Genomic DNA, 16783 nt, shown 5'->3' with positions numbered 1-16783 from the left:
TTAGTAATTTGTTAATCGGTTGCGAAGAAACAGTCATACCAGCAAATCAAAACCAATCAACTAAGAAACAGGCTATAACACAACTTCTAAAAATAATGAGTTTAGGGGCCAAGTGATGCATTAAACTTAAGCTTTGTTTTATTTATTAAATATTCATAGTTAGTGATGTAACATTTTAAGATTAAATAGACTGTGTTATTTTTGTATGTGATTAAAATGAGCTGGGTTGGCCATATTGTCTCTCATACTCTTGAATCTGAAGGAGCCCCATATTATCGAGTTATTTTTTACCATGGTTCAACTGGCTTTGCAATGTTTAGTAACATCTCTGTTTGAATGCTTTAAATAGTTGTTGCTTTAAATGTCCCATATAATAAAAGCCTTCTGTTGTTACTAGGCTAAGTCTACTCCGTGCTTAAGACAACTGACACACTGGGTCCATGATAACATCCTGCATGTAAAATAAATAAGAGTCTACATTGTGTTCTCACCAGGCTCACCTCTGCTATCATGTTCTAGGGTCAGAAGGGGAACCCAAAGGGGAAGTTAAATGAGCGCATCGTGGTCCAGTATCACTACACGCAGTGGCCTGACATGGGAGTACCAGAGTACACCCTCCCTGTCCTCACCTTCATCAACCGCTCATCAGCGGCTCGCACTGCAGATATGGGCCCTGTCCTCGTACACTGCAGGTAAACACTCAATTCCGTGCTCCTGGACTAAACGAATGTTACGTATGAGTGTTGGATGCTCATACTTGCTGATTTGCTTAACAGCTCCCTCTACGGGCTTGCCATTATGCTCATATTGGTCTGTGCTGTGCTCCTCAGTGCAGGGGTTGGGCGCACAGGAACCTACATTGTCATTGACAGCATGCTACAGCAGATCAAGGACAAAAGCACAGTCAGCGTCCTGGACTTTCTGAAACATATCCGCACACAACGCAACTACCTGGTTCAGACTGAGGTAAGAAGCCCTATAATGGTCCTGCACAGTATGCTGTGAAACTGGATTGCTTTTCTTACAGTTAAAAGGTCATGTATGATTGGAGTACTTATATCAAGTGAACAGTGTAAATTTTCTACAATAAGACAATAATAGGTATTTCAGTGTTTTAAATATATTTTGATGCTAGTACTTCTACTTAAGAATGTGGACACAGGACTGTCGTATTGCTATATTTACTTAAATCCCTTTAGATTCAACACTTTTCATGTGGATGTACAGTCAGTCTTGATGGTAAATCAGTTGAAGCAATAATTTATGTGTGCTAAAATAGCCAAGAAAGCTGTGCTCTCCTGCAAAATCTGTTGTTCTTCCTGTATCCAGTGATTTCACAGTGAGGAAATTTCTCGTCTCTGTCTCTGGGTAGCCAAGCGGCATGCTAGAGGAGTCATTTTGTTACTTAACACCGTGTTTTGGCTAACAAAATAGTAGCTGCACGCTAAGGTGGTGATACACAGCAACACGGGCGTCAGAAGCTCACATGCAAATCATTCATTCAACCTTTAACTCAGAAATACATTTACAATGTAGCTGAGAAAAACAATAAAATAAAGGCTCCTAGACACAAAGAACATAGTGCGTGGCAATTGAAACAATGTGTCCTGGTACATCATGGCTCTGCAAGCTAGAGAACTTGACTTTTTTGGTCAGTATAGCAACACTGAGGAATTTATTGCATTTACCATCAACACTGGCTGGACATGAAAACGTTTTCATTTTTCATGAAAACATGAAAAGCGATGAATTTTCCCTTTGAGTAAAGGATGTGTGTGATCCCTCTACCACTGATGTCAGGTCATTTTTATTTATTTAATTTCATTGTCTGTTTTTATGTCAGAATGCCTCTCTCCCAATTACTACTTGTCACCACAGTCTTTGTCAATCAGGGACAAAAAGGCTGACTAGCTGTGATTGACTTTTGCTTCCATCTGAATAAATTAACATTCAGTCACACAACTGTCTCTGCCCTGTTAACAACTGCTGGAATTAAATAAAAATGACTAGAATAAAAAGCAGGATGAAATGCACTGCAAGCTGAGTTTTTAAAAATGAATTGGATTTGGTTTCAGGGTTCTGTTTTTCATTTTGTCTGTATTTATTCATATGATTTCATAATTAATTTAATAATTTTTCTCCCCTCAGGAGCAGTATGTTTTCATCCACGATGCTCTGATGGAAAACATCCTGAGCAGAGAGACAGAGGTGCCTGCCTGGCAGCTGCACAGTTATGTCAACAGCATCCTCACGCCCAACTCGTCAGGCCGCACACAGCTGGAGAAGCAGTTCAGGGTGAGTAAACCTCCTGGGAGTCGGACTGGTCCGGTTAGAGGAGCTGTCAGCGTCTGCAGTTTGCACCAGCAGCTGAAATTGAGTCTTCGGATCAGAACCTTGTTAGCGACGTGCATGGTGACTTTTCCAGCTGCAGACGGTAATAGATTGAGAGCGTCTCTGATGTTGGCTGTAATAAAGTCATGCTGTCCCCTGCCGCCTCGTGCAAAGCTTGATGAATGTTTCATCAAGCTCCTGCTCTCTCGACATCAGGAGAGAGAAACTAATTGCTTGCACATAATGTCACTTCCTCCCGAGCGTCACATGCTCATTATTAATGTGAAAGACTTGCTGTTAATCTTGGGTGTTAAACAACATATATATTTATTTTTCATGTTTGATTTTAATTTACAGTGACTAAAATCAGATTTTCTCTCGCCAGCTTCTGACTCAGTGCAACACGCGCTTTGTGGAGTGCTTCAGCGCCCACAAAGACAGCAACAAGGAGAAGAACCGCAATTCCTCAGTGGTTCCCTGTGAGTATCTTATCTGTTTTACCACAGCACATTTGCAGTGGAGCTGAGGTTTGGGAGACGCAAGGTCATGTTGAACATGTAAAGCCGCTGCAGTCTGCCTTCAGCGGCATCAGGAGGGCTGGTTTAAGTTGGTTTACACCGAAAGTGATACGGGTATCTGTCTTAAAAGGAGTCATACAGCAGCAGCATGCTTAATTTTGAAGGATAAAATTACATTTGGGCGCTTCAAAAGCATTTTCTTCAAATAAAATCTGTTCTGTGTTGGTTTGTAATATAAGATTCAGAGCCTTTCCAAATGTAGTATTCTACATTTTCCTATTTTTCAGTCAGTACACCATTAAAGACAAGCCATAGTCCAAAGTTAAAATCTGTTTCCATAAACCTATAAGTTCTGTCTTAATCTTTCTTTTCATTCTCTGCACCCAGAGAAAGGGGAGGTATTCACTTATACATTCCCTTTGTATTTTTATGTTTTTTTTTGTTTGTTTTGTAAGTACACAGTGTTGTTTCAGTTAGTTTTCATTGTTTTTTTAAGTCTATTTTTTCAGTTAGTAAAATAATGTTTTTTTCACACCTAGTTATAGTTTTTAGTTCAGTTTTAGTTAAATATAATAACCTTGATGCAGGGAATAAAAGTTGTAGATCATACAGGAATCTGTTGTCATCATTGTTCAGTTTATTCTCCTGATATCAAGTCATAAGGTAGAACAGCACTGTGTAGATTTAGATGCATTTGATTTTTATCACATATCGTTGGTCTTGCTTATTTTGTGTGCAGCACAAAGACCGAAGGAGTCATTCTGTCCCAATAAGTTTAATTAAGTATAAAATTACATTTGGACACAACTAAAAAGCATTTTCTACAAATAAAATCTGCTCTCTGTTGAATTGAAATAGAAGAAAATAAGAGTCGTGATGTTTGCTAATGTAGTATCCTGCATTTTCCTGTTTCAGTCAGTACATTAGTAAAGACAATTCCTAGTCCAAAATTAGAATCTATTTCCATAATCCTATAAGTTAATCTTTCTATGCATTCTCTGCACTCTGACAGGGGGGACAGGAGGTACTTGTTACTATAGCAACAGAGAGGACTGGTAATGAATGTGTGTATTATCAGCCAGTGCGATATTATAGACGCCCTGGGTTTGCGATTAAATGTGTTTTCTCTCTGTGCCTCTCCACAGCGGAGCGAGCGAGGGTCGGACTCACCACTCTGCCTGGAATGAAAGGAACAGATTATATTAATGCATCCTACATAATGGTACAGTGTGATGGTCTGACTCGCTGTGTGATTTTGAAGAACTTTATTGACAGATCTGACATTTGATGATTACAGTTTTCCAATAGTCAGTCAGCTTTGATAACCATGCATGTGTGTTAGTGGTCTGAGCTTTAGAGGAGCTAACAGCTCACCTTTTGTCACCTCAGGGTTACTTCAGGAGTAATGAGTTCATCATTACCCAGCATCCTTTACCCCACACCACCACAGACTTCTGGAGGATGATTTGGGACCATAACGCTCAAATTATTGTCATGTTGCCTGACAACCAGGGCCTGGTAAGCAACCCTGAAACTGAGGAGAAGTTTCTTTTTTACAGATATTTTTTTCTCAGTTTTATTTGTTCTGTTGATCAGCTTTGTCTGATTTATGAGAAATCTGTTGGACTGCAACTAAAGATTTTGACAGCACATAGTGAGCAGCCTTTTTATTTTTTAAAGTTGTTCAGAGTTCTCTCAATGCTACTAAAAATATTTTAACATTTTTAAAACCATAATTCTTATTTAGCTTTGATTTAAAAAGGCTACAGAGTTGACATGTGTTGGTTGAGACACATCTGACAGAAATAGTATTTAATCAATCAATTTATCAAAGCAAACCATTGCTTGAGCTGTATTCCTGCCTTTTTTAAAACCCGGAAGTGACACAGCAGAGTTTAAATTAATTAACCTTTTTATGCCCAATTCAATCTTTTTTTATAAAAGTAGGACACATGACAGATGATGGAAATCTGGGATACAACTTTAAATGGCCAACATTTTCATTGAAATTGTATTTAAAAAATATTCTAATAGTTCCTTTTCCCCATACCTGTGTTATCAGTTATATGTAATGTTAGTTTCAATTTTAGAACTTTTAACACATTTTTTATTGTTTGAAGTTGTGAATTCTTGTCTGGGACAAGGGTGTTTTCTGGCACAGGGCAAGTTTAGAAATTAAAAAACTTAGAGAATAAATTTTCACTGAAAAACTGAATTACAGTGTATAGTAAGTAATCATTTTTAAAGTTTTTTTGGTCGGATATCATTTGTCCCAGTTGTTGAGAATAAGTGAAGCAGATGTACCTGCAACAAAACTTGTTTAACTTGCTGTTGTTTCTCTGCAGGCTGAGGATGAGTTTGTTTACTGGCCGAGTCGAGAAGAGGCCATGAACTGCATTGCCTTCACTGTCACACTCATCAGTAAGGACAGACTGTGCCTCTCCAACGAGGAGCAGATCATCATCCATGACTTCATCCTAGAGGCCACACAGGTACCTGCAGCTCTGCTTTGTCACATACATGACTTAATGTTTGACAGGGTGGCTACAGGTCCTTAAAACGTCTTAAATTCACATTTACTAATAAAAGGCCTTAAGAAGTATCAAAAGTCTTATATATTGTTTGGGAAGGTCTTAAATATTTGTTTATTAAATGCTGGGAACATAATCTAAAGTTAACTCCAAGATTCATCATCATCATTCAGATGCATCAGTTATCCTGTTACAGTCTTTATGGATTTTGCTATTTATATTAAAAACTTTGTCCCATGATGATCACCATAGATTCTGCACATTCCCTATTCAGAATCCAAATGTTATAAATGAGGACTAATATTGAAAACGTTGTAAAATTCCACCAATATTTGGAGAAAAGATGAGCTGTAAAAAGTGGAGTAACTGTCTGTAGACTAAATCAGACAGGATGGCTTTTACCTTTTTATTTAAAATCAAATTGTCACCTATAAAACATTAAATTTCATGTTTGCCTTAAAAAGTCTTACATTTAACTTGCCGACACATGTGGACACTGGTCTGATTATTTTGACATGAAGCATCACAAGGCAGGAGTTCTCGGCTCTTCCTGGTGTTTGATTGCTCTGACGTGTGCCGTCCCACAGAAGCATCACATTACTTATGTCCCGTCATGTCTGTACGTGCATTGCTTGGATTGACGCTCCTCTCCTGTGCGCGGCAGGATGACTACGTCCTGGAGGTGAGACATTTTCAGTGCCCTAAATGGCCCAACCCTGACGCTCCTCTCAGCAGCACCTTCGAGCTCATCAGTGTGATCAAGGAGGAGGCCATGACTCGAGACGGTCCCACCATCGTGCACGATGAGTACGTTTGTCTTGACTCTGTGTCGTCCTCTGTCAATGCAGGGAAAGTCGGGAGGATTTTATTCAGGGCAAAGTTATTATATTTTTGTATTTTTCATTTCTTTTATTGTTTTTAATTGTTGTTGTCAGTCCAGTTTAGTCCAGATTAGACTAGATTTTTTTTGTTTTTTATTCGTCTCAGTATTAGTTTTATTTTTTTGAAGATGGAGGGGTATTTGTCAGGGGCAAGATTTAAGAAGTTCAGAATTGTTGATTCAATACAAGCACTTTATAAAGGCATTTGGGTCACAGTCATATGGACGTCGTCATGCTTGTTGTGTTGACAAATTTGACCAAACTGACAAAACCAAAGACATTTTCTGTATAGTTTTATTTTAGTTTAGTTTTTGCAAGTTCACAATATCGTTTGTTAGTTTTGTTTTTTTCTAAAATCGAATATTTCATTTTTAGTTTTAGTTAATTATAATAACCTTGATCCATGGAACTGAAGTTGGAGATCATAAAGAAATTAGTTGTCATCATGGTTCAGTTTATACTCCTCAGACAAAGAATTCATAAACTAGCCCAGCACTCTGTAGATTAATATGTTTGATTTTTATTATGTTTATTGTTTTCTGTGTTAAATAAAGCATCTGGATCTGGTTTTAAGGGTTCAGAAGGAGCAGAATAACCCTGAGATGCTAGATTCCCTTTGAATTGTTTTTTAAGTATGTAGCCTTTGTACGAGTACGATGGGAAATATGTCACTCAGTGTGGAGAGCTTTCAGTGGCTCGGGGTTTGAAAGTCCTTTTGTGTACCCAGCACTGACAATCTACAGTTACCATGATGAACAAAAACACCACTCTGAAGTCTCTCAGTAACCAGGCAACCATAACAACTTCCGCTGTTGTTCCCAGTGTTTCTTCATGCAGACCTCTGTGCTTTCAGCACCTCATCTACTATTTATGAAAACAATAGCTAACTGAATAATAGTCTTCATCACTGAAGGTCGTGACAAATCAATCACACATCATCCCTCATTTACTTAAAGCTGTATCTGAAGTTGTCACAGACTAAATAATAAGACAGTCAGTCTCTCCACTTATTTACACCAGATGTTAACATGACGGGATGTTAATTGCTAACAATCAGAATTTATCCTTTCATTTGCTGTAGTGTTATCTTATTTTGGCAGCTAATTGTCAGGTTGCAGAGTACATATTAATTCAACTTCTCTGTCTGAAATTAGTTAAGTTGTTGATGAGATCCAAGCACTGAAACTGGTAACAGCCCAACGCCTTGTCATTTGTGGTGGAAACACTCCTCCTCAATCTTTGATTTGTTTTCGAACTCCTGGACATTAAGACAGACAGAGCTGATGTTGAGCATGTCCTCAGGTATGGAGCGGTGTCAGCAGGCATGCTCTGTGCCCTCACCACACTGTCCCAGCAGCTGGAGAACGAGGGGGTGGTCGACATCTACCAGGTGGCTAAGATGATCAATCTCATGAGGCCGGGAGTCTTCACTGATATAGTAAGTTCACAGACAGGATCAACCGATTCTGAAGCTCACCTCAGCTCTCTGCACACGACAGTATCTTTCAGCTCAGCTTTTGTTTTTGTTCTTTTTCTGCAACTTGACTGTTTGGTTTACTCTCACTGCTCTCATCATCCTCATTTCCAACAGCAGCAGGCAACTTTATTCAGCAAAAACAGCTCTGATTAATGCCCTGTAGTCTGCCTGCCCAGCAGACAGACACTGTTAACAATTAACTGGTGAATAGGAATGGGTGATTGGACGAATATATCAACTATATGCGCTTGGCTGGGTCCATCGCCTGTTGTTGTTTTTTTGAGTGTTTTTTTTTTTACTCTGCACTTTCATGCAGCAGCACAGTAAGCAACCACCGAGGTGGAGGAAGAGCGGGAGAAAAACAAGCCAGAATATTCTCACATCAAACTCAGTGAATGAAGGATTTATTTTGACCAATCCAGAGTTGGTGATTGTTGGAACAGTGGAACGATAAAACCAGGGGGACACCTGCATGCATATATATGCAGATCACTGGTTTGCTGAGCCTGTTGGAAAATTATATAGTCTAACCCTACCGGTGAACATTGCAGAGCATTAAGCAGCTAAAGAGCCAGATATTTCCCTCTGGAGCTGGTAGACGTCAAATTAGAGTAAATATTGTACTTGCATTTGTCAGTTGGACACAAATACGACTCCAAATGGTAATGTTACTCTGTATGTACTGGATTTGTAAATAGGCACTTGTCTGCTAGCATGTTTACAGTTTGCATCTTGGTCTGCTGTCCCCATGTGACCAATAGATTCAATCAAAATGGCTTTAAACAACATTCAAGGCTGCACTGATCAATGTTTTGTGTCTTGGGGGCAGAAGAACATCAGTAGCTCGCCTTGTTATGGCTGACATGTCTTCTTTTCTTATCTGTTCATCAGAGGCTATCGTCTCAAGCTGTAATAATGGACAATAAATATAGGGAAAAACCAAAAACCAACAAAAACATCCAAGACATTATATAACATAAAAGTAACGTGTGCATCATAGTGTATTAAAACATAGATATGACAAAGTATCTGTAGAGGTATGAGGCCAGGTAAACTTTTCACAGTATATTAATGGGTACCAGTTTTGTAAAATCTCTTAATGGGGTCGCTGAGGGTGCATCTGAATTTTTCCAGCTTGTTTTTCTGCTTCACATCTTTGGTTGTGTGACGGAGGGGGTTACATCCTCACAAGCTCACTTTTCATCCAGCGGACACACAGCAGCATTAGCATTCAACTGGAGTCCGTTTTTCTCTACTTGTTAAAAGAAAAGTCTGATATTCGGCTCTGTTTTAGGTTTCCACCAACTCCTGACTCAAATATCTGTGGCTTTATCTGCGAAATGCCCCCCACTGTGTTATCCACTCGGTTACTGTCTGCCATTTAGTGCTGGGCAGGTCGCAGTTTTCTGAGCTTCTTTGCTGGAAACGGTTGTCTAATGGAGGTCAATGAGATTTGTTTGGACTGAGCCACACAGTAATTGTGTGGGACATGAAACCAAACCAATGAGCAGAAAGAGACTAAAAGGCTGTTAACTCTGCTGGATGACTCCTTTCACATTATTCGTTTGATTCAATGTTTGTATGAAAAATGATGATTCTTGTAAAGAACTGTCATGATCTTTCACAGTTGTGTCTCATGCAAAATGATGTTAACCTGCTATGTGTTTGTGTGCTCAGGAGCAGTACCAGTACCTTTACAAAGCCATGCTCAGCCTGGTCGGTAACAGAGAGTGTGGCCTGAGCCCCATGCACATGGACACTAATGGGGTGGTGGTGATCGCAGACGAGTCGGACCCTGCAGAGAGCATGGAGTCGCTCGTCTGAGGACATTCCTACAGGCACTTAATTTGTAAAAACTCAAGAACTTTTCTGAGGCCTTTTTTGCCAGACTATTGATTAAATGAATAACCTTATTACTTTTTATACTGATAAAAGTTTTTTGATATTTATGTTTTTGTCCTTTATTTCTTGTCTTAAATGTTATCCTGCTGAGCGTTTGCACCTGTTTTAAGTTGACGTGAGGAAAAAAGCAGCTCTGTCCAGTTTGCACTATACTATCAGTGTTACTGCCTAAATAAATCCAGTGAGTGAAACAGTTTCCACAGTGAAGTCCTGGCGTCACGACACGACTGGGACCTTTGGACCGCATTGAGACAAAACCTGAAGCATGAAGACCAGGACGAGTTCACGGCGATCCACTTCTAAAAAAAATCTCAAAAACAAATCATCACATCACAGCGTAGCCCAGCATGCATTATGTCACTTTGCCACCGCGATCAAACTGTTTTGAGGCTCTGCTCCACATGGGTTAAAACTCTTTATCACATGTTTAAGAGACTATTACCTGCCTAATATTCATATATTGTCCAAATATCTCACTGCTGTCTTGTATAATGTACCTATGGCTTTTTTTTTTTTTTTTTTTCAAATGTGTTAGAACATCTAATGTGAACGTTATTTGCTTTTTACAGGGATTTATATTGTCATATTGTTTTGTAATATATATACATATATTATATCCTTAATAGCCAGCCAATGTTTTCTTTTATTTTTAGTATTTTTGCCTCTTTGTCCACTTGCCTTGATGCAGATTATGTTTTTCTTTTTTTGAGATTCTGTAGCTTGTCATGAATAATCGATAAAGCTCCATTTTATTTTCCTCATTTTTTTTCCAGCTTTTCTAACCTCAACTGTCAAAGCTCAACTTTTAACAAATGTAAGGGGGTATCTGTATTGATACAGTGTCCACAAAAAATATTCACCCCACACAAACTTTGTTTTACAGCATTAAATCACAGTGAATGTAAAAAAATGTTTCTACTATTGATTGGCATCAGAAATGAATCCTGCCCACAAATTGATTGCACAATTATTCACCTCCTTTAAGACAATATTTACTAAAATAGCTCTGATAGCTTCGTACATCTGAACATGTTTACAGTTGGTCATCTTATCAAACTTTAATGAGGGCTACGAGTGAGCAAAATCTCAAGTCCTGTCACTAACTTTGGACTTGAACGAGGTCTAGACTGTGACTCATCCGCTCCAGGACATTAACATTGTTCTTGTAAAGACATCCCTTTGTAGCTGTGGCTTTAGATTTCATCATTGGTCTGATGAAAAATAAATCTTCTTGCAGTTAGCTCACACAAATCCACAAGGATTTCTTTAGATTTTACTGTATTCATTTCACTCGCTCCCCTCACAAGTCTGCCTCAGAGAAACATGTTCATCAGGCGTCATGATGTCATGGCCGACATGTTTCATTGACGCTCCACGTAGCATTTAGTATCATTAACCCGTAAAGCCTTCAGTTTCATACCTTTCATATCGGTTGTTCTTTGTCACTTTCCCATAAATCTGCAGCTGGTTTAACACCTGGATAACGTTTATCTCCACCATGAAACCCTGCAGCGGGGCTGAACTATTAATCAACATGGAAATATGGCCAAGTGCAATATCCAAATTGCAGGAACTGTAAAAGGTAAAATGTGTCACAACTGCAATTAGAGATTAAACATTGTGCTGCTACAGAAAAAACAAAGCCTGCACGTCATGTTCTCCAGATGTAAGGCACCACGCTTCTTTTAACATTACCACTGAATTGCGATATTAATCACAGTATTATTTATTTTATTTATTTATTTTTTGGCATATCACTCAGCCCTATCATGCAGCTTCTTCAGACCTCTGTGGTCTCACTAGTGCCCTTGATTTTGAAGACGACCTGGTTCAAGGCAGATTTTGCTGTTGTGTCGTACTTTAAAATTTTTTATAATCGTATTAGGGATATCCAGTGCCTTTGAAATGTTCTCACGTCCTTCTCCTGATCAGTACTTTTCAGTTAACTTGCCATCATAAAATCCAATGAATACTACAAAGTATTTTTAACCTAAAATAATGTGTCACACCTTGATTACACGCTGCTCTATTCAACTACAATAACTGATGATTTTCAATGGGGCTGCAACGAAATCACTTAGTCGGTTAGTTGATTGGAAGAAAAGTGGTTGCCAGTTATTTTTGTCGCTTGTCATATATCAAGAAAAAATGTCACATTTGGTGGTTTCAGCTTCTTAAATGTGAGGATTTGCTGGTTTTTCTTTGGGTTTGGGACTGGCTGGTTGGACAAAAGAAGCAACTTAAAGGCATCACTTTGAAACTGTGATGAGCATTTTTTTTTTTTTTTTACAGTTTTATAGACTAAAAAAATGAATTGAGTAATCATTCAAATAATCAGCAGACGAATTGCTGAAAATAACCGTTGGTTGCAGCCCTTGCTCTCATAGTAAAGGGATGAATAAGTGTGCAATCAGTGGTTTAATGGTAACTCTTTTTTTTTTTTTTTTTTTAACTTTTTTTCATGTGATCAATGAAAAAAAGAACATTCCATCCACTGCGATTCAAAGCTGTAAATGAGTAAAACGTGAAAAAAAAATTCCAAATTAGGTGAATACTTTATGTAGGCACTGTAGTTTCTTTTTTAGGGGGGGTTGATGCTTTATTTGTAACCAAAGATGTGGTTCCTGTTTGCAACTTGTTAAGTGGTTTTGTCCTGAGATCTATTTAATCAACTAGAGTTTAAAAAAAAAAAAAATCTAAATTGTTAAATCTTGCAGTACAGATTACCAGTGTCAGTGAACTTAACATTTAACAGTTCAGCATGTTTCTGTTCTCAGGATTACAGATGATAATCGGAGTACATGAAGCTGTCCTCACATCAGACAATGAGATTGAAGATTCAGACTGTAAAATGTGTTTTATTTGGGCTGATATTCTGTCGACGCACTCTTTCGTGGCTGTTAATTATAAGCCCTTTTCAACCCTAAACATCCCTCTCTGTTGATTGATTTATGTCATATTCTATCATGTACTCTATGAGGAAACCTTGTTTTTCTGTGAACACCCACTTCTCTGACAAAGGGGAGTTTGCTAAATTCAGTGAAACCTCTCCAACATTTGGAGTAAAGTCCAGATTTCTGATCACATAGCTCTGCAGCAAATCTTTTTGTCTTTGTAGCGATGTTTTTTTCATTTGAGTGAAAGCCAGCGTCATCTCCGTTTGATATTTCTACACTCATTGATAACACGAGAGCTGTGGCTGAACACTTCAAAGACAAATGTCTTTAATGTAATCTTTGTGATCATAGAAGTTTATATTTTCATACAAAGAATTGGTTTGTATAGTGGCCCTGTAACAGATTGTACTTTTGTGGGAAATGTATTATCCAAACCTCCACAGAAAAAAAAATCCCCACCTGCCCCTCTGAGCTCCATGCTGATGTTTAAACCTGATTTTCCTGACATTTGCTCAACGGTCCAGGGATCCAGTATGTTAGCCTCAGTGCTTTTCAGCCAGGTCGGTAGTTAAGTCTATTTTGTAACTTAAATAAACAATGAAATGGTTTTGTCCATCATATCATGTTTATATGATAGTATCATAGCCATATATTTCTATGATGCTGTCATATATGTTATTATAGTGTAATAGTGTTATTTAATAGGTAATCTGTATTGCTATACATTAAATAAAGTTTGAGTTTGGGTGCACAGCATCTTGTGTGACATGAAACTGCTGATGGAGGAGTGTTGACTTAACTGATGCTATGAGAAGCAGCCTGTTCACCTTGTCGCCCCCTGCTGTCTGTCTGCCAGCCAAACAACAGTGGTGGAACAAGAATTAATTTCTTTTCAGGGTCTGAAATTAGCCCTGCATTCCAAATCGCAACCTTTTTCTTTTTACTCTTAGTACATCTTGCAGCTGCCCTTGGAAAGTTTGTACTGTGTCATGCGGTATATATACAACTGGGACATACTAAGAGAAGAAAGTGCGCTGAACTTTGACCCTGTTGCTCATACACCTGTCACAAAGGATTATCAGAGTAGTCTGAAAAGCATGCTGGGTTGCAAAATGGGACTCAGTGCAGTAGGGCATCCTGGTATTTCTGGCGTTTTGCTTTTGTCATTTTAATTTTTTTCTGGCATACTAAACAGTATGCTAGTCTGGGTACTGGAACACACAGCGTGTTTTTTTTTCCACCTCACCTGCCACTGTGGCAGATCACTGAACATTTCTACCAGCCACTCTGTTTTTGTCTGCCACTTCTGAAATCTATGTACAACAGTTCAGTCAGTGGTACCTGACAGTAGAAACATGGAATATATCATTTAACCTATTCTTAGGAATTGCTTTTTAAAGATATTTATCAACCTTAACCTGTCTGCCACAGTGGCAGGTGACCTGAAGTTTTTACGTGTCACAGCTTACATTTACTCTGTATTTGGCAGGTGGATGGTGTTAATTTCATTCTCTGGATCCTTTGCTCGAGTAAAAGTACCACACTGAAATTACATGTAAAAGTCCTGTATGTCAAACTGAACTTATTTATAGAAGTATCTGAAAAAAAATGCACATATACTGTACTTAATGTGCAAAGTGGCCCATAGCCTATTGCATTATAAGTGAGTAATCACTGGTGCATTAGTGTGTCAGAGGAATATTAATGTTGTAGCCTGTCAAGGTGGAGCTACTTTCAGATTACTTTGCTGTTGGATAGTGTAATCTATCAATCCATTATAATTTCTACATTTTCATATATGTGATCGTAGATGTTGTATGTAGAATCTTGATGTTGAGAAACTTTAGCTATTAAATAATTGTAGTGTAGTAAAAATAAAAAGTTGCAGAATATATTTTCAGATTTTGGCAAAGTGGCAACATTACAAGTTTGCTGAATTAACTATTAGCAGTTCATGTTTGCCAAGATCCCAAGAATGTACTGACAGCTACCACTGAATTACTGTGATACTAAAGAAAGTACAAAGTGTGTATTTTTCATGTCTGTGTGTTCAGATTTGACCGAGATATGACTCTGAAGTAACATTAGTCATTGGTGGAAGAAGTGCTCTTTTTACTTAAGTTAAAGTAGTAATACCAGTGTAAAAACACTGCAGTCAAACTCTCATTTAAGGAAAAGAACAAGTGCATTAGCATTAACATATACTTACAGTACATAAAGCAAAAGTACTATCATGCTGAATGACACGTTTCAGTCTGTATGTTGTTACATTATTAGATTATAACTGAGTGATGCATTCATCTCTGTAGTGTTGCAGCTGGTGCCGATTTCAGCTACTTTGTACACTGCTGATTAGATTAATCTATAATAACACATTCAATTTATTTGACTTATGTTTTTTTTTTAAATAAACAATCTGAAGCAACAAAGTAACTGAAGCTACCAAATAAATGTTGTGGAGTAAAAACTTCAACAGTTGCTTCCAAATTGTTGAAGAAGTTTGGAGAAGTATAAAGAAGCATAAATACTCAAACAATTGACCTCATAATTATATTTAAATACAGCACTCGAGTAAATGTACTAAGTTACTTCACACCACTGCAAAATAAACACAATGCAAAGTTCAGTGTGTGTATAACTGTGTGTCAGGTGCAGCTAGTAAACACGACAGCAGATGCACATGTACAGTAATTTTTATTTAGAGGCCACAGCTCTTGCATATTACAACTGTTGGCTTTCATAAGGCAAAAGCAAGAATGAATCCACCAGCTAATTCACACAGAAAACAGAAAGCGTTTGGGGAGGGTGGGAACCCACAGGCATGCAGCGATGGCTCAGAATGCAATGTACAGCATTTTATATTTATATATATATTTATATAATATATACAAAACAACAGTGAGACCCAAACAAATGCCAGACATCTCATTCTACACAATTACAGAACAAAGACAGACCAACTTTTTTTTTAATAAAAAAAATTATTTTTGCTCTTTTCTCTGTAAAAGTGCAACTCAATTAAAATAGAACCTGTTTCAAGGCCTTTTAATGTTGAAATAAAAATAGAATCTCCCAAGTTATCAAAATGGAGCTATGAGAATATTGCATCTCTAGAATACCCACTCGTTGAAGTTCAAGATTCCTGTTGAATCATGTCTAATTAGTAATTGAGATAAGATCACATAGCATCGACACATGATAAAAATGCAGGTCTAGACTTACTGTTGATGTTAATAACAGTGAGTAGACGACAGTGTATCTGTAACAGCCGTAAACAAATACAGAGGTTTTATTTTCAGTTTGAAGCAGTTGGCATTCACTTAAAAACAGACAAGACAAAGAAAAGGGTCCACACACTCATCATCACGACAATGTACCATTAATGAATGTAGAATACGACAAAGAAGCGCCATATAGGTTTGCATTGGACAGGGACACACCTATTAATCTCACTCAACATTGTCAAACAAATGGTTCTCCATATTGCTTAGTAACACATAGAAATGAATTTAGAAATGAATGAATCAAAGATAGGTGCTATCTTTATCATGACACAGCTAAACTGCCAATCATGGTTATTTTTTAACATTTTTATTTTGATTTTCCTCAGTATAAGTACTATTTTTATAGTTAATAGTTCCTTCATAGGCATTTCGAGCTGACAAAGAGGTCCTAGAGTGGCTATCTGAGTTGGTACATGCATCGGTAACCAGGCTAAAGTCAAAAGTGTGAAAGGGGGTCAGGTGAGGGGGTTCGGGGGAGGGAGGGTTTGGAGTGTCAGTGTACGGGCTCTAGTCGTCCTCTTCATCCTCCTCATCGCTGTCCTTCATGGAGATGCCCTGCATGCCTCCTTCCCTCACTGAAGCAGTGGCCTCCTCCACGGTCAGCCTGTTGCGCACCGTGTCGTACATCTTACTGTTGAGGGTGGAGTCGAGGACGCCCTGCAGGCGAAAGTCCCGGTACTTTTTCTACAAGGGGACAGAGATATAGCATCAGCATAGCGTGGACACTAAGAATTCTGTGTGTTTTCTGTCCTATACAATAGAGTATTAGGGCCACGTTAAGGGAAAAATGGAGGAGGAAGATTTTTTTCTTTATTATTTTGGATTTCAAGAATAAAGCTGAATTTTCAGTGTTTTTTTTTTTCTTTAATTCTGCATTACGGGAATAAAGTTGAGTCTAAAATGTAGAGAATGAACTCGAAATATTGAAAATAAAATTGAAATGTCAAGAGTAAAATCATGTC

At 38.1% G+C, this 16783-nt stretch overlaps 2 protein-coding genes across 10 annotated transcripts in view; one reads left to right on the top strand and one right to left on the bottom strand.

Moving 5' to 3' along the window:
* Nucleotides 1–10550, top strand: part of ca16b (carbonic anhydrase XVI b) — a 143179-nt gene extending 132629 nt beyond the window's left edge. For both annotated transcript variants that reach the window (XM_084735435.1, XM_084735426.1), the window contains 10 exons: nt 520–692; nt 831–966; nt 2149–2295; nt 2717–2810; nt 3995–4071; nt 4239–4367; nt 5195–5341; nt 6045–6187; nt 7564–7699; nt 9416–10550. In XM_084735435.1, coding sequence (XP_084591561.1) covers nt 520–692; nt 831–966; nt 2149–2295; nt 2717–2810; nt 3995–4071; nt 4239–4367; nt 5195–5341; nt 6045–6187; nt 7564–7699; nt 9416–9562 — 1329 coding nt within the window. In that variant the 3' untranslated portion in view covers nt 9563–10550. The remainder of the gene's footprint in view (nt 1–519; nt 693–830; nt 967–2148; nt 2296–2716; nt 2811–3994; nt 4072–4238; nt 4368–5194; nt 5342–6044; nt 6188–7563; nt 7700–9415) is intronic.
* A 4662-nt stretch (nt 10551–15212) lies between these two features.
* cadpsb (Ca2+-dependent activator protein for secretion b) overlaps nt 15213–16783 on the bottom strand; it is a 93577-nt gene continuing 92006 nt past the window's right edge. For all 8 annotated transcript variants that reach the window (XM_084735388.1, XM_084735398.1, XM_084735407.1 and 5 more), the window contains one exon: nt 15213–16505. In XM_084735388.1, the coding sequence (XP_084591514.1) occupies nt 16329–16505 (177 nt within the window). In that variant the 3' untranslated portion in view covers nt 15213–16328. The remainder of the gene's footprint in view (nt 16506–16783) is intronic.

Source organism: Lutjanus erythropterus, chromosome 2, assembly GCF_056507025.1.
Source record: "Lutjanus erythropterus isolate fLutEry1 chromosome 2, fLutEry1.hap2, whole genome shotgun sequence".
NCBI lineage: Eukaryota > Metazoa > Chordata > Actinopteri > Lutjaniformes > Lutjanidae > Lutjanus > Lutjanus erythropterus.
The sequence above is the reverse complement of the archived record's forward strand: the minus strand, read 5'-3'. Positions and strand labels throughout refer to the sequence as shown.